General features: G+C 41.6%; 1 protein-coding gene across 10 annotated transcripts in view; it reads right to left on the reverse strand.

The window, feature by feature from the left end:
- NDEL1 (nudE neurodevelopment protein 1 like 1) overlaps positions 1-21,289 on the reverse strand; it is a 51,108-nt gene extending 29,819 nt beyond the window's left edge. For all 10 annotated transcript variants that reach the window (XR_016388844.1, XR_002647732.3, XR_016388843.1 and 7 more), the window contains exons 1-7: positions 21,167-21,289; positions 12,946-13,043; positions 11,385-11,538; positions 10,323-10,471; positions 8,240-8,376; positions 5,038-5,211; positions 959-1,050 (exon numbers count right to left, since the gene is read on the reverse strand). Coding sequence is in view for 3 of the 10 variants with exons in the window: in XM_022596176.3 (XP_022451884.1) it covers positions 959-1,050; positions 5,038-5,211; positions 8,240-8,376; positions 10,323-10,471; positions 11,385-11,538; positions 12,946-13,031 (792 nt within the window). In the remaining 7 variants the exon portion in view is untranslated. The remainder of the gene's footprint in view (positions 1-958; positions 1,051-5,037; positions 5,212-8,239; positions 8,377-10,322; positions 10,472-11,384; positions 11,539-12,945; positions 13,044-21,166) is intronic.
- Between the last annotated feature and the right edge of the window lie 1,922 nt (positions 21,290-23,211).

The raw sequence follows: 23,211 nt of genomic DNA on the forward strand, positions 1-23,211 counted from the left end.
TGGCCTCCCATTTCTTCTTTATGTAAAGTATAATGCAATCTCTGCTTTTTTCAGTCACACACACACACAAATAAGTGAATGGGCGGTAGATAGTGGCAAGTTTCAGGGGTAGATTATTGAAAAGAGAAAAGTCACTGAGGGAAACAGGAAAGAAAACTGACTAATGCTAGAAATGCTAACTTTATAGTGGCTTAAAAATCCACAAGGTCATATAACTGTTTCCTGTGATCTGGATGCAGGAAAGAAATCCAGTTCCTTGACTGATCCAGGCTGCAGGTCTCCTCCATGGCCAAAGAGCCCATGAGTCAACAATGGCAGAGTAAGCGATCCGTGGATCACAGATGAGTAGGAACAAAGTGAAAGCAAGAGATAACCGAAAAATCCAAACAAGAGTACTGCTCTCGATAAAGTCAAAGAGTAGGTATTACACAGAGTAAAAAACTGAATAAGCACAAAACCAAGTTTAATATTCCAAAAGCCGAAATGTTCTGGAATGCAAGGTTAGAGCCAAGGAGACAGCACAGGAGTTGAGGGGGCCAAGCAGCAGTAAGACGTGTATGACTAAGAGAAGAAATTCATGTCATGAGCCAATGCGGAAGTCCTATGAAGAGAAAGCCCAGGGATGACCAGGAGGACAGCAGGCAGAGCAAAGAAAAGGATCAGAGGGCGGTATAAGACACACAGCCTTAGAGGAAGTAGGAGGAATCACGATGTTTTAGTAACAGCCATGGGGAACCCGGGAGCTAAGCGCAGGGACCCTCTGCAGGCAGAGGCACTGGCAAGGCTGAGCCCTGGAGGTGTTCACAGCCTCAGCTGGTCACTGGGTGCTCCTGCTCCTCAGCTTAATTCCAGACTTTACCACAGGAAGGTATCCTTTTTCCTCCCCTCGCTGCAAATTAAGAAATAATTCATTACCTTGGCAGCTGAAACACCTAGTGATAAATAATTAAAGGCTTACCCCTACTTTCCGTAAGAGGTCCCCCACGATGTTTAGTGCTGATATCCTAGCTGAAGGAGTCAGTGGACTGGTACCAAAGCCGTTTGGTATAGCTAGAGAAAAATAGAAGGTGAGTGGTTACTCTTGCAGTTCCCTTTACATTTGGGTTTTGATATTACAAAGCAGTATACGCTCAATGAAAAATCAGTATAGTATTCCAAACTGTGGATAAAGTGGAGATACCACAAATATCTCCGCTGGATGTTTAGATTATATCCAATTTTTCATCATTATAAACAATGCTAAAAGGACATATACCCTTAAAACATCTAGACAAGTATTTCTGGATTTCCTGCCAATTTGATAGTCACTTTGTTTTAATTTTTGTTTCCCTAATCAAAGAGTCATTTGAATCTTTTTTTCTGGAAGTCATCTGTTTAATCTCTGCACTTTTTTCTACTGGGTTGTCTTTAATCAATTTGCAAGGGCACTATACACTATAGATATTCACCTTATCTCTTATATATGTTGTACTTCCCAGTGTGACATTTATCTCTTCAACTTTGTGGTTTGGGGGGAGCCTTGGGCTTCCTCACTGCAACATAATAAAAATGTTCCCCACATTTTCTCCTAATGTTTTTCTAAAAAACTTTTCACCACTTAGATTAGTAAACTCATCAAATATCTAAAATTTTCCCCTCCAAATGGACATCTAATTGTCATAATACCATTTAGTGAAAAAGACTTATCTCATCTGAAATGGCACTAAAACCACACACTGAATTCTCTATACATTTCAAGTTCCATTAAATTATTTGTCTATTCTACCAGAAATAGGCTGCTTTAGTTATTATAGTGTTAAAATATATTTCCTAAAGGGCAAAGCCTCTTCTTGTTACTAACCTATTTCAAACTTTTATTGACTATTCTTGCACATTTACTCTTCCAGAGTAACTTTATTAAAAATAAAGTTTTAGGGGCTTCCCTGGTGGCGCAGTGGTTGAGAGTCCGCCTGCCGACGCAGGGGACACGGGTTCATGCCCCGGTCTGGGAAGATTCCACGTGCCGCGGAGCGGCTGGGCCCGTGAGCCGTGGCCGCTGAGCCTGCGCGTCCGGAGCCTGTGCTCCGCAACAGGAGAGGCCAGAACAGTGAGAGGCCCGTGTACCGCAAAAAAATAAAAAATAAATAAATAAATAAAGTTTTATTTTTATTTTATATCTGGCTGCATTGGATCTTTGTTGCTGCACGTGGGCTTTTCTCTGGTTGAGGGGAGTGGGGGCTACTCTTTGTTGCGGTACGCGGGCTTCTCATTGCGGTGGCTTCTCTTGTTGTGGAGCACGGGCTCTAGGCACACGGGCTCAGTAGTTGTGGCTCGTGGGTTCTAGAGCGCAGGCTCAGTCGTGGCGCACTGACTTAGTTGCTCCACGGCATGTGGGATCTTCCCGGACCAGGGCTCGAACCCGTGTCCCCTGCATTGGCAGGCGGATTCTTAACCACTGCACCACCAGGGAAGCCCCAGAGTAACTTTAAAATGAACTTCACAACTTTAAAAATCCTATTAGGATTTTTATGAGAAATTTAAACTATTGAATGATTTGGGGAAAATGGATATTGCAACTAAATTAAGTCTTCCTATTCTGAATCATGGTATTTAACATGATAATTATTCACATCTTCTTTCATGCCCCTCAGCAAAGGTTTTCAGTCATGCACATTTCTTCAATTTATTTTTGAGATATTAAAGCATGGCGGTTAAGAGCTCTGGAGCTAAACTGCTAGATACACATCCATCTCTGCCATTAACTGTGTGACCTTAAGTAACCAAATGTGAAAGGGGGCTAATAATAGCACTTAAATCATAAAGTTGTTGTTAAGTTTAAATTCATTAATAAATTTTTTAAATGCAGAGCACACAGTAAGTGCTCAATAAATGTTACTATTATTTTTATCTGCTTTCTACAGAGTTGTAGTCAGCAGGTAAAATGCTTCTGCTGCTGCTGCTGCTCCTATCCTTGTCCTCTAGAATATACTCACAATGAAGGTAGCAACTTAGTCTTATTAGACCGCTATCCTCCCCACATCCTGAGTAATACTTGACACATAACAGGTGCTCAATGTGATACAAATAAACTGCTCTACTTCTCTTGGCAGGAATTTCTGGATCTTGTTTTTCCCTATTCCCCTCGAATTTTATATTTTAGGTATTATTAAATCTGTACTTTTACGGTAAGTTGTCTTGAATGCTCTTTGGAAACAGGCATTTTATCAATAAAACACAATTAGAGTTAGACCACTTCGTAGAGATCAGCTCTTCAATCTTGCCACTGATTTCTCTAACCTCTGGCTTCTCACTGTGTCTGTGCAGACTTTCTTGTCATGAAACGGCAGCTTTTAGGTCAGTGAAAGCTCATGCTATCAGTTCCAGTTGAAAAACGTGTCTGTCTGGACAAATATTACTGCCTTAGGGCTGACATTATCGTAACTGTGCCAGAGCAAAGCTCTATGTCCTACTAACACCCCCTTGAGGTTCCAGACTATTCTGATTAGTGCTCAACTAAAGAATTTTCAGAATTTATCTGCGTAATTCTAATTAGTAACATAAAAGCAAAGCTTTGTTAATTCTCAAACGCAAGTAATTCTAAGGTCCTCAAATACACAAGCAGCCATTCCGAAAAACGAGAGCTTCTGAGGACTGCTGTCATCTATATACTGCCTGCTCTGTTCTCAGCGGCAGAGTCAGCACATACCAGTACGATCAATAACGGAACTATACAGGATTTTCACATACCTTACCTCAGCTCATAAAAAGACGAAAATAGGGTGAATTATCTATTCAAGGGCTACTGAGCACTTGAAATGCGGCCAACGCAATCAGAAACTCAATTTTAAATTTTAATTCATTTAAAGCAATAAAAATTTAAAATTTAAATAGCCACACTGGAGTAGCTACTGTATTGGGCAGCACAAACATGGAGCGCACTAACCACCCAGACAGAAACCTTCTCGTATCACTCTGAAAGATGAAGTCCTGTATTTTAAAAAAAAAAAGTGTGAAGACAGACAGCTTCCATTGGGGGAGAAGAAAGTATAGGGGGGGTGTGGAAGTAGCTGAAATATGATCTCCAAGCTGCAAAAACTAAATCAATCTCAACTGAGAGCTTCAGGGTTCCGTTCTTAACGTTCTATCTAGTGGCTACTAAATCGTTTTTCAGCTTACCTGGATTTAAAAAAACACCCTGACTGACGGCAAAAGGCATCTTCTTTCTGTACTATTCATCAGTTACTCTGAACATCACCCATGAAAATGGCAGCTACTGAGGCATGTTATAGCATGGACATGTCCATCCAAGCCAATCTTAAGTCTGAATGGTAACTCAGTGAGTCTCTGTACTTTCTGTGTATAAAGCCTTCTAGTCTCCCATGATATGTCAAGTGACAAAAGAAATAAAACTGCATTTAAATACAATCCCAAACACAACACCGTAAAGCAACTATACTCCAATAAAAATTAATTAAAAAAAAAAAATACGATCCCAAAACTTGTGTGTAACAAGGTGGCACAAACACAAAAAAGCACACACAATAGAAAAAAATGCAAAGTGTTAAGAAGAGTTGACCTTGAGCCCTAAGATTGCAGATGGATTTTATTTTTTCTCGTTTTTAATTTTTTCTACATGAACATGTATTACTGCTATAGTCAAAAAATAAACTTCCCTTAAAAACCTTTATTAAAATTTCAATTTATTAAGCTGCTCTTGTCTTAAATGTAGCCCTCATCTCACTGTTTCCTACTAATGAGTTGGCCTAGGAGAACAATGCCTTCTGCTTCACTCAGTGCTAGATTTAACCAACTTTTAAACTAAAATGATTGCTTAGGGACTTCCCTGGTGGTCCAGTGGTTAAGACTCCGTGCTTCCAATGCAGGGGGCATGGGTTCGATCCCTGGCTGGGGAACTAAGATCCCACAGGCCACACAGCATGGCCAAAAAAAAAAAAAAAATTAAAATGATTGCTTAAACCTTAGCAACCCCTGCTTCACCAGCAAAGCCTCTTAAGTGGATAATCAACCACAGGTTCAAAAAGAAAAGACACTACAAACCTTTTGGTGAAGGAAAGCTGTTCTCTGTTCCTTTGCCAACAGGAGTAGCTGGCAAAGAAAGTGATGCTTGGACAGCAGAATCCATCTTTTCACAGTCTAGAGTTGGAGAACTGGGAGCCGACTTTCTAGTTACTTCCTGCTGTCTCTCCCGAACAGCTAGTTCTTGTCTTAAATCTGTAAAATGTTGCAAAAGTAGTAATATTCACTAGAGGAAGCAAATACATCAAGCAAAGTCACATCTGAAATGGCATAAAGACACTCTTCCTAAATTACTACTTCTCAAAAATGAATTTCCTATTTAACAATTTTTATTTCCAGGGGAATAAAATGACAACAACCCTACTGTCTACATGATCATTTAGACTTTAAAAATGCTATAAAGTTAACAGAACAATTATTTATGCCTATATGAAAAAAGAAATAGGGCAGAGTCCAAAGTAGAACTCACAGTGGACATATATGACACAAAAATAAATATTCTTTACCAACTCATTTGCATTTATTTTGAAATGATGACGTAGTTTGGGGATTATTACAAAATCAATGAAGTGTATTTTTGTCATTTTAAATGGGTTGGCTTTTTTTTTTTTTACTATCCTATGAAATACTTTGTTTTAGAAAGGAAGTAGTCAAAATAGTTGCAAATTGTTTTCTTGTTTTGAAATATTGAATTTTTAACCCAAAATTAATGTTTTCTTTTCCAGTTATACAACTGACCTACAGAATACTTGCTTATATTAAAAAAAAAGATACAAAGTTACCATACTCCTGGGTATATATCAAAAAGAATTCAAAGTAGGACACCGAGATATTTGCACATCCATGTTCATTATGGACATGTGATAAATGAAATAAGCCAGTCACAAAAAGATAAATACTGTATGATTTCACTTATATAAGGTATCTAGGGTGCAGCAGTCCCTCCCTTATCTGAGGAACATATGTTCTAAGACCCTCAGTGGATGATTTACGTCCACTGAGCGTGATGGTGCAAAATTTCATCCTGCTACTCAGAACAGTACACAATTTAAAACTTATGAATTGTTGATTTCTGGAATTCTCCACTTAATATTTTCAGACTGCAGCTGACCATGGGTTACTGAAACCATGGAAAGCTAAACCTCGGATAAGGAGGGACTACTGTAGTCATACCTAACAACAGTAAGTAGAACGGCAAGGCTTCCCTGGTGGCACAGTGGTTAAGAATCTGCCTGCCAATGCAGGGGACACGGGTTCAAGCCCTGGCCCAGGAAGATCCCACATGCCACAGAGCAACTAAGCCTGTGTGCCACAACTACTGAGCCTGTGCTCTAGAGCCCGTGAGCCACAACTACTGAGCCTGCATGCCACGACTACTGAAGCCCGCGCACCTAGAGCCCGTGCTCCACAACAAGAAGCCACTGCAATGAGAAGCCCGCGCACCACATGGAAGAGTAGCGCCCGCTCGCCGCAACTAGAGAAAGCCCGCGCACAGCAACGAAGATCCAAGGCAGCCAAAAATAAAAATAAATTTATTTTTAAAAAAAGAGAGAGAGAAAGTAAAACTGCAGTTGCCAGGGGCTGGGGAAGGGAGAAATGGGAATTTGTTGTTCAATAGGCAAACAGCTTCAATTCTGCAACATGAAAAAGTTCTAGAGATCTACAAAACAATGTGAACATAGTTTAACATTACTGAACTGTACCCTTAGAAATGGGTAAGATGGTAAATTTTATGTTACGTGGTTTTTTTTAACCAGAATTGTAAACTTAAAAATAGGATAGAGTTAATATTTTATACATTATATAAATTATGAGTTCTTCAGATGAATAAACCCTCCCCCAAAAAAGGAAAAGTCATGAAAAAAACAATTTTTAGAAGAGCCAATAAACATTAGCAAAAAGTTCTCACAAGTAGTAACCAAAGAACTACAAATTAAAAACAATGTGATATCAATTTACAACTTTCAAATAGATTTTTAAATAATTTTAAAATCTGTTTTTGGGGCTTCCCTGGTGGCACAGTGGTTGAGAGTCCGCCTGTCGATGCAGGGGACACGGGTTTGTGCCCCGGTCTGGGAAGATCGCACATGCCGCAGAGCGGCTTGGGCCCATGAGCCATGGCCGCTGAGCCTGCACGTCTGGAGCCTGTGCTCCGCAATGGAAGAGGCCGCAACAGTGAGAGAACCCCGTACCGCAGAAAAAAAAAAAAAAAATAAGAAAGAAAGAAAGAAAGAAAGAAAATCTGTTTTTATTATTCACAATACTAGTAAACATTGTGAGAAGGACACTCAGTCACTGCCAGAGTGTAAAGTTACCAACTTTCTAAAAAGTAATTTAGCAGCATCCATTACAACCATTAAAGATACTTGTATCCTTTGCCACTTCTAAGAATCTAAGAAAATCAAAGATATTCCCCAATATTATGTACAAGGACACTATTTACAGCAAAAAATTAACCACCAATAATAAAGGACCCATCAAAAAAAACATATATAATAGAATATTATACATTTTTAAAAACCTGTTTCAAAAGATTTTTTTAATGGCATGGATTACATTCACTATATTAAAGGAGGATAGAAAAATATATATATGTATATATAATGTGGTTCCAATTATATAAAGGAAAAAAATATACAGGTATGTTTATGTATAGTCACAGGGAAGAGTGGAAAGAAACACACCAAACTCTTAGTGGGTTCTTTCAAGATAAAGGGATTGACAGAGACTTTCAGTTTCTTCTTTACAACATTCTGCATTCTAACATGCATGAAAGAAAAACGGAGGGAAGGAGAATTTTAAAAGAAAGTATATATTCTCTATATGTATAATATGTATACAGCAATATGTACACATATGTAATGCTAATATGTGCATGACAAAATTACTTAGGACAAGCAAAAAGGAAAAACTCCAAACAAACCAAGCAGTATATATGCACAGTGGTAACGGTTAAGGCTTTAGGAAACAGACCAGGGTTTGAATCCCTACTGACAACTCAAACTCTCTGTGCCTCAGTTTTCTGACCTACAAAATGGAGACAATAGTACCTACCTCCTAGAGTTAATGATGTAGATATTGAATAAACAGATTCAAAGTACTTAGCATAGTGTTTGACAAAAGCATACAAACGTGTAGCTTTAAAAAGCTGATCCTGAAGCTAGCTTAGCACTCTGGCTCAGGGACAGTAAGGTAATAAATATTCTTTAAGTATAAATTTTACCTCTTGCTTCATCCTTTAACCTCTGTACAGAGACCAACAAAGATTCCTTTTCATCAAGTTCACTTTCTAAAAATGCATTTCGTTCAATGGCTTGATTTAGCCTTTGTTCAAAGTCTTCCAGCGAAACTATCGTTGCCCTAAAAAAAAAAAAAAAAAAAAATGAGAGTCCATGAATTAAACAAATAATGTGCAAAGAGCTACTACAAAAGGAAACTGTCAGTTTATCTCATACCATTTCCTGACCTAGAAAGCCTGGCCCAGTTAAAAGAGAATGATCTCGCCCCCTTCTGACCTCTGGTGCATTTAGTGTCTCTACCACCATTTGGGGCCATTCAATGTATTCTTTTCTCTTAAATTCCCATCTAAATTCCTTCAAGTTTCTTAAAGGAAGCCTACTTATCATACAATTTATAGCTCCCCATTGGACTTTAAACATGAGTCAATGAAGTTTACATATTTTCAGGAAGAAAACTTTTCAATAGTTTTAGAGTATGTTAAGAATTAACTAAGAATTAGTTTAAAACGCGGTCCCAGGTCCCACTCTATTTACTTTCTTCCTACCAAGGTTTCTTCTTCCCGCATTTCTCATCTTATTTATTCAGCAAACATTCACAGGTACCTGCTATGTGCCCTCTACCCACTATGTGCTACAGAAATAAAATTTCCTAACCTCAAGTTAGAACTCTCAATGCCAGGGGTCCCCAGCAGGAGGTGAGCGGCATGAGTGAGCAAAGCTCCATCTGCCACTCCCCATCGCTCGCATTACCTCCTGAAAACCCCCTCCACTCCACCCCCACCCACCCCCGTCCCTGTCTGTGGAAAAACTGCCTTCCACGAAACCAGTCCCTGGTGCCAAAAAGGTTGGGGACCGCTGCTCAATGCCATGTCCAATTTTACCACCTCCCGTCAACTGTCAAAATGCCTCTCAATTCCATTTGCTCTCCTCCAACCTTCTGCCCTTGGCTTAATTCTTCATCCATCACCTGGATTACTCCTCAATGGTCTTCACATCTCCTCCTCCCTACTTTCAATTCCTCAGCATTATCTTCCCAAATCACAATCTGATAATACTCCTTTGTTTAAAAATTCTTAAGGAGCACCTCTTTGCCTACAGAATGACTTTCAAACATAGCTGAGCACAAGGTTCTCCACAACCTGGCCCCAAACATCTTCCAGTCTCATCTTGTTCAGCCATATTGTCTTTACACACTTCAGTCAAAGTGAAATATTAATACCTCATGCACTTTCCTGCCTCTCTGCCTTCGCATCTCTCTCTTCACTGGTTAACATCTACTCCTCCTTGCAGACTCAGCTTCCCCAGTTACCACAGAGTACTTCACCTGTGCCCTTCTCTATGCCCTGGAGCAGTCTGTACTCTGTACCAGTGTTTACCACGTGCATTGTCCCTATCTGTCACGCCTAAGGGCAGTGGCTAGCTTATCTTTGTATCCTCAACTCTAGCATCATGCCAAGCATTTAAGTGTCACTCAGATACTAAGGAAAGGAATATCAGACAATAATTGTAAAGTAATAGGAATTAAGTTTGGAATGGTTAAGAAACAACTAATTATAGATATATGCAATCTTGGCAAAGTAACGGCAAGCCACTATAGGCTGTTCAGCAAAATCATAATAAAAGCATTATTTTGAGACAATTCATTGGTCAGTATTAAAACAGAAGAGAATAAAAAGCAGTGAAAATTTAAAGACAGATCAGCTAGGAATTAACTGCAGGATTCAGGTATAAGATGTGAGGACCTTCAAGAAGTGTGGTAGTACTGAGAACATACAGGGAAGATGGAGGAATGAATGAGACATGTTTTAAAGAAAAACCAACAGGATCAACAATGGTACCTGAAAGAAGAAGGAAAAAGGAAAACCAGAAAGAAAAGCCTGGAAGGGCATTATCTGGGGAGATCAGGATTTTTGGTAAGTTTCAATGTGACGAGTTACAGGTGACATGAAATACCAAAAGGAAATGTTCTGGAACTAAGATCTAGGTGATAGGTTGAGCCTAAAACCAAATTCTAATCACTGACTGCCAACTTCGGTCATTGCAACAGAAGGCACACCGCTCACGTACCGCTTCGCCCGCTCCAGGTCGTCGTTGGCCTGCTCCAGCTCCCTCACGTACTTATGTAGCTGCTCCTTAATGGCCCGGGTCTGACTTAGATCATCTTCTAATACTGAGACCTGCTTGTAGCTCTGTGCATACTGATGCTCCAGTTTCTCCTGAAGGTGTGGGTATAGGAAGGAAAGCACGTGTCATTAACATATAGTTTTCTTTAATAAAGGATGTAACCCAAGTAAGGGGTGGGACGGGGGCGGGTGGGATCCAAGAGATTCACCCACAATCTGAGTTGATGGTACCCCTCTCTCCTTTTTACACTATTTAAAAACAATGACACATTCGTTCCAAGTGCCTTAACTCATATAAAATTAGGCAATCATTCTCCTCTCAAAGAAATTTAATAATGATCTCTTTGAAAAGAGGTAAAATAGTGAAACCGTTGCCTTAAAAACCTCAATCTTGGTGGGGGAACCTCCGGGTTCTTAGGCTGAATGCAGCCCAGGGTAAGCACAAAGAAGCTGACTGACAAGAGTTCAAATTCCCTATACCTCACCTTCCCCAAATCTACCCCACTGCCCAGACACAGGAACACCCCAAGCATCTGGCTTAGGCATGTGAGGAAGAGCAGCAAAAAGGGGTTAAGCTTTCACTCCTGAAAATTCCTTGTTAGAAGGGAATTTTTAAAAACTAAACTCCAAAACTAAAGGGACTACGAACCATAATGAAATAAATGTGTATTTCATACAAATATAATTTTAAAGTGCCACACAATAAGGTACTCTGTCAAAACAAATAATCAGGCAGCTTTTGAAAATTATAGGAACTACAACGTAATATTATAGCTAGGAACATTACAGCTAAAAAACTGACAGCTACAGTTTCCAAGTGAACTCCTGAACTCTAAACCACCTTTCCCTTGGTTCCATGAAAGCAAACAGTTTTTGTCAAAAATTCACTTTAGGCCTTTTTACATTTTTATGTTGCCTGCTGCTCTTAAGCTCCACCTAAAAGAATGTATTTCTCATTTTAATAAAACCCAGCAAATGAGACACCAGCTTTTACTGCCACAATTACCTTTAATGCTTCCACTTCATACTTCAGTCTTTGGTTATCAGCTTGCAAGTCTCTATTTCTTTGTTCAGCCTGTACTAACTGTGCCTCCAACTCTGCTTCTAATTCTCTGCTTCCTTCCTGGAATTCAACTAGCTCATCCCGAGCTTCCTGGAAGCTAATCAGAAACAAAGCGGGAAAGATCAGTTATAGTAGGAAGCATAAGGATCACCCTGAACATGATTATATATCAATTCAATAATTTTTGCCTGAACGTTATGCTACCATAAAATATACTAAACAATAAAGGCCATCTATTTTGCATCTCTTACTCTATATTCAGGATTCAATGAAAATAAATTATAAGCCTCAAAAGGATTCATTTTTTATACACTTCATCCCTTTCTTATTTAACATATTGATAAAGAAGCACATATTACTATCCACAAATTAGTTTAACATTTAGATTTGTTTTTTCAATGTAATTGGCTTCCTCTGTAATTCTATTATTTAATTTTATGCGTTTAAAAATGTTATTCTGAGAAGGGGCCATAGGCTTTCCCCAGCCTATGAAGGCACCCATGGCACAAAAAGACTAAGAACCCCTGCCATAGACGCACACTTCCCATATCCACTAGCACGGTACAGTAACTGGCTTCAGCAACAACAGTGAAATAGCAATAAAAGGTTTGACAGGACTTCCCTGGTGGCGCAGTGGTTAAGAATCCGCCTGCCAATGCAGGGGACAAGGGTTCAAGCCCTGGTCTGGGAAGATCCCACATGCCGCGGAGCAACTAAGCCCACGCGCCACAACTACTGACCCTGCGCTCTAAAGCCCACGAGCCACAACTACTGAAGCCCATGAGCCACAACTACGGAAGACAGCGAGCCTAGAGCCTGTGCTCCGCAACAAGACAAGCCACCGCAATGAGAAGCCCGTGCACAGCAATGAAGACCCAATGCAGCCCCCCAAAAAAAAAGTCTGATGAGTCTTACTAAACTGTTAACCAAAGTTGGAAGATGTATATGAATTTTAGAAAGATTTCATTTTAAAAAGAAATTTAAGATAAGTTTTGGTACTTAAAAAGGTTATCTACAAGTTTTCCCAACTAAGTGAAATGATTGAGATTTTATAAAATGCTCCATATACCCCTGAAGCTCTTGCCCCTCCCTCAAAGCTTTGCTGGCTCCAGACACTGATAACACCTGCCTGAAGAAAGTCTACCCTATGAAGCCCTAGAGAGCTTATCAGAATCTCCAAAACACCAAAATGAGGCAGAATCTGTACACCGAGCAGGCCAAAGATGGCCAAGAGCAGTAATAAGCTTTATAAAAGGAGGTAAACTACCAGGAGAAATCACAAATGACAGCTTTCTTACTATTTTAATAATTCGAGTAATATAAGGATTTATGTCATTTTTATATTATTTAAATACAAGCAATGCTATGACTATTTCTAGAATCCCAATCCTATATCAGAAACTCTAAATTTAGCTTTGCTAAAAAAAAAAAAAAAAAAAGGCACAAACTAGAGATTATGTATTCCAAAGCCCTCTCCTATTTTTAGGATGCTTTTCAACATTACCTTTGTTTATACTTCAAGGAAAGTTCCTTCCAATAAGCAGTTTCCTCCTTTAAACTTGAAAAATCTGGTATATCTTCACCATCCATGATCAAGAAAGCCTGTGAAATATTAAAGACGAAAATAAATTAATAGAGAACATAGGAATCTTAGTAAAAGTATAAAGTCTGGGACAACACTAAACCTGCAGCATTTTGGAGGGAGTCAAACATGAAAGATTCTAAGAGCAGTTAACTCTTTATTACAATAAGCTCAGGCACCTAAATCACTTCACTGCCCCACTCACAGGGACCACCAGCATTGTGGACTGGGTCAGGAGAGGAGATGAACAAAGTCACGGAAGCCACGTGAAGCGCTTCTAGTGGCGGCAATAGATTCTGGGGAGTTGACCCCACAGAATCATCCTGCAGCTGGTTCGCAGCGAACTGATCTTCTGGGAATCAGGTGACAGAAAACAAGCTTACTGTTAAGAGTTGCTACTGCTGCGTGCCCTTCTCTGTTGTACAATTGCTTCAAAACACCTGCTTGAAACATTTTATACCAGGTAGCCTTTCGAGGAGATCAGGGACCACATTCCCAATAATTTACTATCATTACATTTCTAAAAATTTCCTGTTAATTATCTTTTAAGTCCCAAGCTTCCTCCATAAGTCCACTAATTCTCCAACTTCAATGTTCTTTCACCTTGGTTCTTCTCCCAAGGCTTTCAGAGTGGGTTAAAAAATATCTATTTAGGGCTTCCTTGGTGGCGCAGTGGTTGAGAGTCTGCCTGCCGAGGCAGGGGACACGGGTTTGTGCCCCGGTCCGGGAAGATCCCACATGCCGCAGAGCGGCTGGGCCCGTGAGCCATGGCCGCTGAGCCTGCGCGTCCGGAGCCTGTGCTCCGCAACAGGAGAGGCCACAACAGTGAGAGGCCCGCGTACCGTAAAAAAAAATAATAATATACATATATATATATATATATATTTAGTTAACCTTGCATTTAGACTGGCTACCTAAAATTCCCAACTAACTGTCAGGCCCAATGGAATACCAAAGACGTTGGGGCTTGTCCTAGATTCACACCTAAGTGTTTCAGTCTTACCTCCTACAATCCTGTCCCCAAGCATCCTACTTTATATTCCAGCAATACTGTTCAAAATTGTCCTAATGCACCATTCTGCTTCAGGTCTGGATATTTTCCCTACCTGGAATAGCTCTCCTTCCTTGTGCATTTAGAAAGCTCCTATTTATCCTTTAAAACCTAGCTGTCACCTTTTCCAGAAATCATTTCCTGTCCTCACCCAGACAGCACTAAAATCTCCCAAACTCTTGGCCCCCATGAATATGCTTTCATGCATACATTTACCACATAATAATGCATTTGCTTACACCTCCCCCTACTAGGCTGTGTATCATTCTTACTGATTTCAACCCCAGCACATTGCCTGCAACATAGCAGATATTCAATAATATTTACTAAATTAAACCAAAATTGATTCAACCTAATCCATACTGGGTAGCAAGAATTCAAGGCCAGCTTTAAAAGTAAATTAATAGGGACTCCTCTGGTGGCGCAGTGGTTAAGAATCCGCCTGCCAATGCAGGGGACACGGGTTCGAGCCCTGGTCCGATCCCACATGCCGCGGAGCAACGAAGCCCATGTGCCACAACTACTGAGCCTGCGCTCTAGAGCCCGTGCGCCACAACTACTGAAGCCCACGCGCCTAGAGCCCGTGCTCTGCAACAAGAGAAGCCATCTCACCGCGTCGAGGAGTAACCCCCTTTCGCCACAACTAGAGAAAGCCCGCACAGAGCAATGAAGACCCAAAGCAGCCAAAAATAAATTTTAAAAGTAAATTAAAACTTGAAGTTGTAGAGAATACGGAATTCATCCAGCAGGACCCACTACTCACGAATGTTTGGGAAAGACATGGACAAGAACAAATACAGTACAAATTCAACTTGAGGGTAGGTATACCAAAGAGACACAAGAATGGCTTCTAGTTGAATAAAATTAAAATGTAACTATCAATATATACATTTAGTGTGATGCTTTTGCAGCCTACTGTGACTTCTTCCGGGTTTAGTCAAGTCTTTCCTGACCACATCGTCTACTATTACTTTTGGCATATTAGTCAATCTTCTAATTAACTTAAATTACCAATCAGCCTAAGAGTTCTCTGAAAAGAGATGGTCCTTGACATACGTGGCATCTCTTCCTGGCACTAAGCACAGCACTTTGCTCAGAGAAAGTACATAGTGCTTACAGACGTTTACTGAGCACCTACAATGTGTCAGACATTGTTAAGTGCTGGATAAACATTCAGTGGACCAAATGCACCCTCCTCTAATCTTATTACCCCTACACTGGCACACTTTTGTCTGTTTTTCTACTCTTGAAGATACCGTTATAGCATGACAGCATACTAAAATATAAAACCCACAGTTAGGAGTCCTGCTGAGACTGGGTTCTAGGGTTTCCACTCTGCCATTAAATTCCTTAATGGCAATTAAGCAATCTGCTTAATCTCTTAAAGTCTCAGTTTTTTCATCTAATAAGGGTTTGGACTATACTAGCTGACTTGTTTCTTCAAATATGTATACTGGTTAGTAAATAATACTGATTAATTTTATAATCCTAACTCTTCATCAAAGTTCCCAATTCCTATTCAATTTCCCCAGATGTAGGGATAATCTTATTTGTAACTGTAATTTAATTTGTAGTAAGGTGTGAATGAAGATGAGGCTAATCCAGTAGCAAGAGGTTTATTTGTATCTCAGAAGAGTATCCAGAGCAGTTAAGGGCATCACCACATGGTATCAAAAACCCCTCAGACTCATTGCCTAAGTCTCCTTGACAACCCAACTGAAGATATAATTACAGGACACATGAGAGAAGCGCCTCAGGGTGAGGCAACAATCATTGTGTCCCTTGAATGCTCTACATAAGGTCTTTTCCCAAAATGAAAAAAAAAAAAAAAAGTTAATTACATTTGAAATCTATGAATCCAGCCGTAAAGAAGCTCCTGGGTGCTGGTCCTCAAATCTGGAGAGACACATCTGCCACTAGAACACTGGCAACCATGTATCAATGTGCAGCTCAAATATTCAGTTTCTCATACACAATCAATAAATTATGGTATTACAAAATGTTATGAAGATCTAAGGGACACAAGAAGCAAAGTTCTGCTGCTACTTTATTTTAAACAAGGAATATTTGGGGCTTCCCTGGTGGCGCAGTGGTTGAGAGTCCGCCTGCCGATTCAGGGGACACGGGTTCGTGCTCCAGTCCAGGAAGACCCCCACATGCCGCAGAGCGGCTGGGCCCGTGAGCCATGGCCGCTGAGCCTGCGCATCCGGAGCCTCTGCTCCGCAACGGGAGAGGCCCGCGTACCGCAAAAAAAAAGAAAAAAAAGAAATATTTTTAGAGCGATGAAAAGTTGTGTCTCTCCAGGTAGTTTCCAAGGGCAGGACCTGTGTCTTATAAATCCCTTCTGCCTCACCAGGAACATGGAATGCTGTAGAAGTCTAATATTTGAATCTGACTTATAATCTTTTTTTTCCTATTATTCCCTCTTTGCTTTCAAAGTACTGCTTTCCTTTATTAATATCGAAATTCCTATTTCAGAAATGGTGTAAGCCAAAAGATGTGTGGGCAGTTTATTTCTACCTCACAACACACCACCATGTATTAAATCAAAATTATAAAACCTATCATTCTCGGCTAGACAAAATTATCAGTCTGAGGCAGGCCAAGCCACATTCACAGTCACTTATAAAGCTCAGCATAGGCTCCACATCACAGAATAGGGAGCTGCTGGGACTTACTGGGGAGAGCCTTGGCGATAACTACTGCACACTAGCTACCTAAAATAATCACTGTCCAGCCCTTAATTCTTAAATATAAATGGACAACCAAGAACCACCAGACAAATGAGAAAAGCCAGCAGCATGAGTAAGAAAATCCTAGGACCTACTGAACCTAGAGGAAACTGGTAATTCAGGAAATGAGAGAACTCTTCTCATACAAGAACTCAGGAGGGTTACCTCCTACACATCTCCTGAGACAGCTACAAAAGAGAGAACAACAAGACCTGGATGGCACAGGCTATAGGAAATAGTGGCTCCAACCCAGGATTGCAAAGAAGAAACATCCCAAGACGAAGCCTAGTCCATCACGCCCCGAGAGTCACTCAGTCCAGATGGATGGCTCCGGGAAAAAAGGAGGAACCCCATAACAGACACCATGACTGGGAAGCTGGATAAATCTGAGGTTATGATAAAAGGACATCACTCTTGTGTCAACAAGAAAAAAAAGCAAGTTGGAAACTCCAGAGAAATCAAAACACAGTATATTTGGTCTTAAATTTACATTTAGTGTGTTGCTCCCTTTAAAGATTCTAGGATTTGGTAAACAAGTCTGTATTCTTTTTTAGGCCCTAATTCTGTAGACTTTGATGATAATACCTCTCAGCCTTGGTCTTCTCAAAGTGAATATTTCTTGTCCTTTTAGCTTTGTATTCACTTGGCAGCCATCTGGATCCCTTAAATATTTTTGTTGTCTTGCTTTGGAACTTCTCTAGATTACAAACATGCCTTTCTGGAGTTCAGTGACTGATGCTACTTCAGCATGTCAACATTCTATTCGCAGGTAGGATACTTTTACAGTTTCCAGTACTCCTTCTGTTACTATGCAGTATTTGATGATTCTGGCGATTGGTCCATGGGCCAAAGTCCTTATAGAAGTTCATAATGACTACTAGATGCCTCCCTTGGCATCTAACATTTACTTGAATGTATTTGAATGTGGAGCCAACCCTTCTACAAATAGGGTTAGGGTTGTTTTTATCTACAAATGTTATCGTTCACATGCCCAGTTTGAAACTCTTCTGTGTGAGGCTGTTTTTCATTGTTGTTGGCCCATTTATACAGTATCAGAGGACCTACAGCTGTTATTACTTTGAAGAGTGCTTAGCTAAGTAGTGTTCCCTGAGGAATCTCACTGTTTACACCTCTGGGTGTACTATAAAGTGTCCATTTGTCCCTGTTTTTTGGTTCTTGAATAGGGCCGTATTCTTAATACAACTACCAATTTTTCCATCAGTATCCCCTGGCGACTCAGGTTTTAAATAGCCTTTCATGTGAAACTTCTTGAGAATCTAGTTCTATTTCTTGTATTTTCCTTGTCCAACTACTTAGCTCAGTGTCAAGTAATTCTAGCCAAATTATTTTAATATGTGTTTTTATTTCACACTCGCTTCTGTTTTCTTGCTGAATCTTATGTGAGTTGAACGTAGACTACAATTTTTCTAATTAACAGGCTACTTTTACAAGTCACTTATTGGTCCCTCAAACAGTAATCTATGCCAGAAGGCTTTTACTAAAATGACCATCAGCTTTTCCAAACAAACCAATTAAAAACACTTAAGAGGGTATCAAGTGGTAGGAGCAGCACAGCATAGCAGTTAAGAGCCCTGACCCTGGAGCCAAACTGCCCAGGTTGGAATCAGAGTCCTCTACTCACTAGTTGACCTTGGGCAAGTTACTTAACCACTCAGTGACCCACTTCCTCACCTGTAAAATGGGGATAATAATTAAAATAGGGTTGTTATGAAGATCAAGTGTGTTAACATTGGAAAGTACTTAGTACGGAGTCTGGCACAGTAAATGCAGCATAAATTTCATTTTTTTATTTGGTTGCGCCGGGTCTTAGTTGCGTCGTTAAATTATTTTTAAAAACTGGTCGTTCAGTTGCAAACCTTTGAAGTATAACCACAAAATAAATGTGCTTCAGAATTTAGAACATACAAATGATTCCTTAAAATTAATCACTTCTGGAAGCTATGTGCATATTTCAGTGATACCGCCATTACTGAAAACATTTCTAAAACCTCTTCTGGAATAGCCTTGAAGAACCAGATTAAAAAATAAACAAAAAGCTCTTTCTTTGTGGTCATACCTCATTTCTACTGCCTAATTGGTATTATCCAGCTTTATCACTCTAATTTTATTCACGAGACTCAGCCTTTACAGAAATTGGATTTTTTACAAATAACAAAAATTTGCTACCTTCTCAGGGGCTATAAAGACAATCTGTTCATTTTGCTTCAAGTTACAGCAGGAGGATGTGTCCACTGTGTTATATGAAACTATGTAACTGGAGATATTAGACTACAGAAAGTCAATACAGAAAACTATACTGCTACCAAAAAAGAGAAAAAGCTTTAATGACACATCTACAATCTTCTGAAGCTGAAATGAAAGTAGATAATCATATACTCTTCCCCACTACCCAAATCTTCCCTCAATACCTTGTCCCATACAGACGGGGCGTGAACCCCAGAAGTATGACAGCTTCTACATGGGGCATTAGGATACTGTATGTGACCTTGAGATATCTAGATATCTCATTTGGGTATAAAACTGCCTGTCCCAAATGCTCTATTTACAAAGAAACTATTCTTTGTGCAATGCTAAGAAAATCCATTTTATATGATATTGTCTCCTTGTTAATAGTTGTAGAATGGACTAGTGAGACTGAAAGAGTTCTTCTGGAACTCACAATAGATAATAGATACCTTTTTACCAAAATTCTTCTACTCCCAAAGGTGACACATACAGAATTTTAAACTTTTCAAAGTCAATCATAAATATGGTCTCCCCTTTGGTCCTATCAAACTTCTTTTTCTACCTTATGAAGTGCTCAGAAACTTACGTCAGAAGTAATTTTAAGCTTTAGTAACCAAATTTATCCCAGTATGACTTAAAATGAGAATAAAAATAAGTTTTGGAGATGTCACAAAAGCAATCTAGGTTTCTACTGAGGTTTCTGCTTAAGTGTTCCTCATCCAATTTCAATTTACTTAACTTAAAAAGCCAAAACAGAACAAAAAACAACTGCTTCATAAGATTTCTATCTGGATCCAGTCAACTTCAACCAGGGCTAACCAAAGGTTTTTGTTGTTGTTGTTCCTTCTGATCTCTGATTTTAAACAATAACTTTAACAAAGATTCAGAGGAGATATTTTAGTTCCCCTTTATTCTCTTCAACACATGACTTAATGCTGCATTTTACCCCCACCAACTTCATGACTTAGCAAAGCCATTACCCTGTTTCATAAATGGATTAAAAGCAGCACAATTTATCAGACAAAATAATTAGCCAGCAACCATGACCAAGTACCAGCGTAGGATTTCTCTCACAAATGAGTAGCAGTTCTTATCCTAGGTAGGTCTGCTCAAAAACATTTGAACACATCTCCTACTAGCTTCTGGTATATTTTTGGCAAATTTTCTACTTTGCTTTCTAGCTGAGAAGGGTATAAAAATCCCACAAAAAGAAACGAGAACTCCAAGCCGGGAGATGTAAATCCTGGACCAAGCGAAGCCACTCACCGGCTGGTAGAATCCACAGTAGAAATCACTTAAGCCCCCACCCCATCTGGTCTCAATTTCCCCATCCGTCAAATGGCGAGAAGAGAATCAGGCACAGCCACTAACCAGGTGATGAGGTTCAAAGGAGATAGCGAGAGTGTTCTGAAACGAGTAAAGGCGCTACAGAAATGTAACAAAATTATCAGGAGTAAAAGAACCCTCAGTTCTTGGCAAAACGTAAAGGGTTACTTCGTTGCTTACCAACAAAAAAAAAGAAAGGCCAGCACAAGCAACCCGAACCCGTTTGGTGACACTCTTCTGAACTCCAAGAGGGGGGATGAGCAGTTCGGGACAGGCAGTCACGGGAATGCCACCGGAGCCCAAGGTGGGCTGCTTCCGCTCTGGCCCCTCGCTTCTCTCCCGCGGGGAGTTCTAAATCCAACCCGGCTCCGAACTACCCCCCCAGCTGAAGGGATGGGGGAGGGGCGGTGGAGGAGGACGGCTAAGCTGCCGCCACCACCTCCAACGGAGCCGCTCCTTGCGCCACCAGCGCCCGGGCCCATGGTGCCACGTCCCGGCCTTCGACCCCGCCATCCCTCACCCCACCCGCGAACAGGGGCACATCCTAGGGAGACCGCCCGGCTCGCTCCATTCCAGGCGCCCCGGTGGGCCACACCTCGGACCAGGGCGGGAGGGAGCAGTTAGAGCGGTTGGAACAGTTACCGCCGGACTGGTCGCCCCGGAACCCGGGCCCGGCCCGGCGGGGCCTCGGACACAGCCCCCGGGCTGGCAGGCTCCCCGGGGACAGGCCTCGGCGCCGCCGGCTCGGCGCGGCACCCTCGGGAGCGGCCCCGCACCACAGGCTCACCTCCAATATGTCAAAAGCGCATATTCGCCGCCGCTCGACCGCAGTCTCCTCTCCGCTGGCCTGGCCAGGCCCGCCCAGCAGCTCAGCTCCTCTCCCCTCCGCAGCCTTGAGCTCCACTCCGCGCACCTCCGCGCCCGGCTCCTCCCCGACACGTCAGAGGCTGCCTGGGTATCCGAGGCCATACTGTGACGCACGGGGGCGGGGCTCTGAGCATGCGCGCGGGGGCGGCCTGGGCGGGGCTGTGGCGAGAAAGGTGTCACGGGGGGCCGGGCCGCGCCGGGCCCGGCGCGCTGACGTCAAGCTGGCGGCGGCCTTCTGCGCCGGTGTTCTGGGCCCCACTGCGTGTCGTTTGCGACCTTCGTGGTTCCCCAAAAAGGCTCTACGTTCGGGAAGGTGGCATCACCGTGGATGACAACTGCCTCCCGGTTTTCAGCCATCAAGTCCTCCAAGTGTCTGTTTCAGTGTTCCAGTTCATAAGAAGAACCTCGGCTCAGATTTCACCTCCGAGTCCACCTCGACCACCCAATTCAGGCGTATTCTAGGCCCCTCGTCACTCCCTCTCACAAAGACCTCTGTTGTTTCTACGGCATTCCCACTAGCTGAAATTTTATACTACTTCTTGTCTTCCTCTAGTAAAAATGTAAGTTCCATGAGAACCGGAGCCTCATTCCTTTTTTATCCCAGCAGATAGCTTGGTCCCAGGCACAAACTGGGAGCTCACATATTTGCTGAATGAATGATTGGTCTCGTTGAGGGGACCGAGGGAATATAAATATTTCCACTTGTGTATTTTATATATCTAAGCGTATATCTATTCATGTAAATATGCGTATGTATGTGTTTTCATTCCCTTGGGCCCCCAACTAATGGAATCCATTTTATTTATACATATTCCCGTCCAGAAGACTTGGAGAAGAGGGGGTGGGGTGAACTGGCTGAGATAGAGGAGGATGGGCAACTGCTCAGGGAGTGAAAACTTGAAGAAATAGAGCTGTTTTTAAAACAATTTTCGGAACTTTTGCTGTGTAATGTATAACATAATTCTCTCTGATGTCAGTGCTCTTGGGATTGGGTTTGTGAGGACACAGTGATGTGTAAGGTCTCAAGGTGAGAACAAGGTGAGCCTGGGAGGTCCAGTTATATTTTTGAGGGCATGGACATAAACAGGAGCAGTGCAAGATAGATTCTAAGAGGTGTCCAAATCAATGAAAATCAAAGAAGTAATTAATGGGATTGTGGGAAGGATGGCACCTCGAACTAGACTCTGAAAAGATCATGATAGTAATAATGAGTAGTTCACTTTTGTTGTTCCATTTGTATGTACTGGCAATTGTGCTAAATGCTTGGTTTGCATAATTTAATTCTCACAATGACACCATGAGATAGGTGCTGTTATTATTCCCAGTCTACCAAAGAGGAGACCAAGACCCAGTAAGATGAGGTTGCCCAAGGTCACTTAACTAGAAAAAAGAGGACTCAAGGTTCAAACCCACCTAGTCTGGATTATCTAACTCGAGAAACCACACGATTAACCACTACTCTACTGCCACTCAAGAAAGGGGATGGGCTTCCCTGGTGGCGCAGTGGTTGAGAGTCCGCCTGCCAAGGGAGGGGACATGGGTTCATGCCCCGGTCCGGGAAGATCCCACATGCCGCAGAGCGGCTGGGCATGTGAGCCATGGCCCCTGAGCCTGTGCGTCTGGAGCCGGTGCTCCGCAACAGGAGAGGCCACTTATTAATAACGACTACTTATTGGGCTAGAGCCCTGTGCTAAGAGCTTTACATACATTTCCTCACAAGCAGCTTGGGAGGCTAAAATTATTACATGCATTTTATATACTGGAAAGCTGAGGCTCGGGGAGCTGAGGTTTAAACCCAAGCAGGTCTTAGTGCAAGCCCAGTGACCTGGGACATCATGGAAGCCTGTGACCTCATCCATCAGGGCACAGCTTCAGCCAGGAAAGCAGAGCCCCAGAGGTGATGAGCAGGGAGGCCTTCCTGTGCATCTGGTGCCAAGAAGGAACAGTCCCACCCCAAGAGCAAAT

The sequence above is a fragment of the Delphinapterus leucas genome, chromosome 19 (assembly GCF_059928025.1).
Source record: "Delphinapterus leucas isolate spDelLeu-1000000601 "Yukka" chromosome 19, BTC_Dleu_Yukka2, whole genome shotgun sequence".
NCBI lineage: Eukaryota > Metazoa > Chordata > Mammalia > Artiodactyla > Monodontidae > Delphinapterus > Delphinapterus leucas.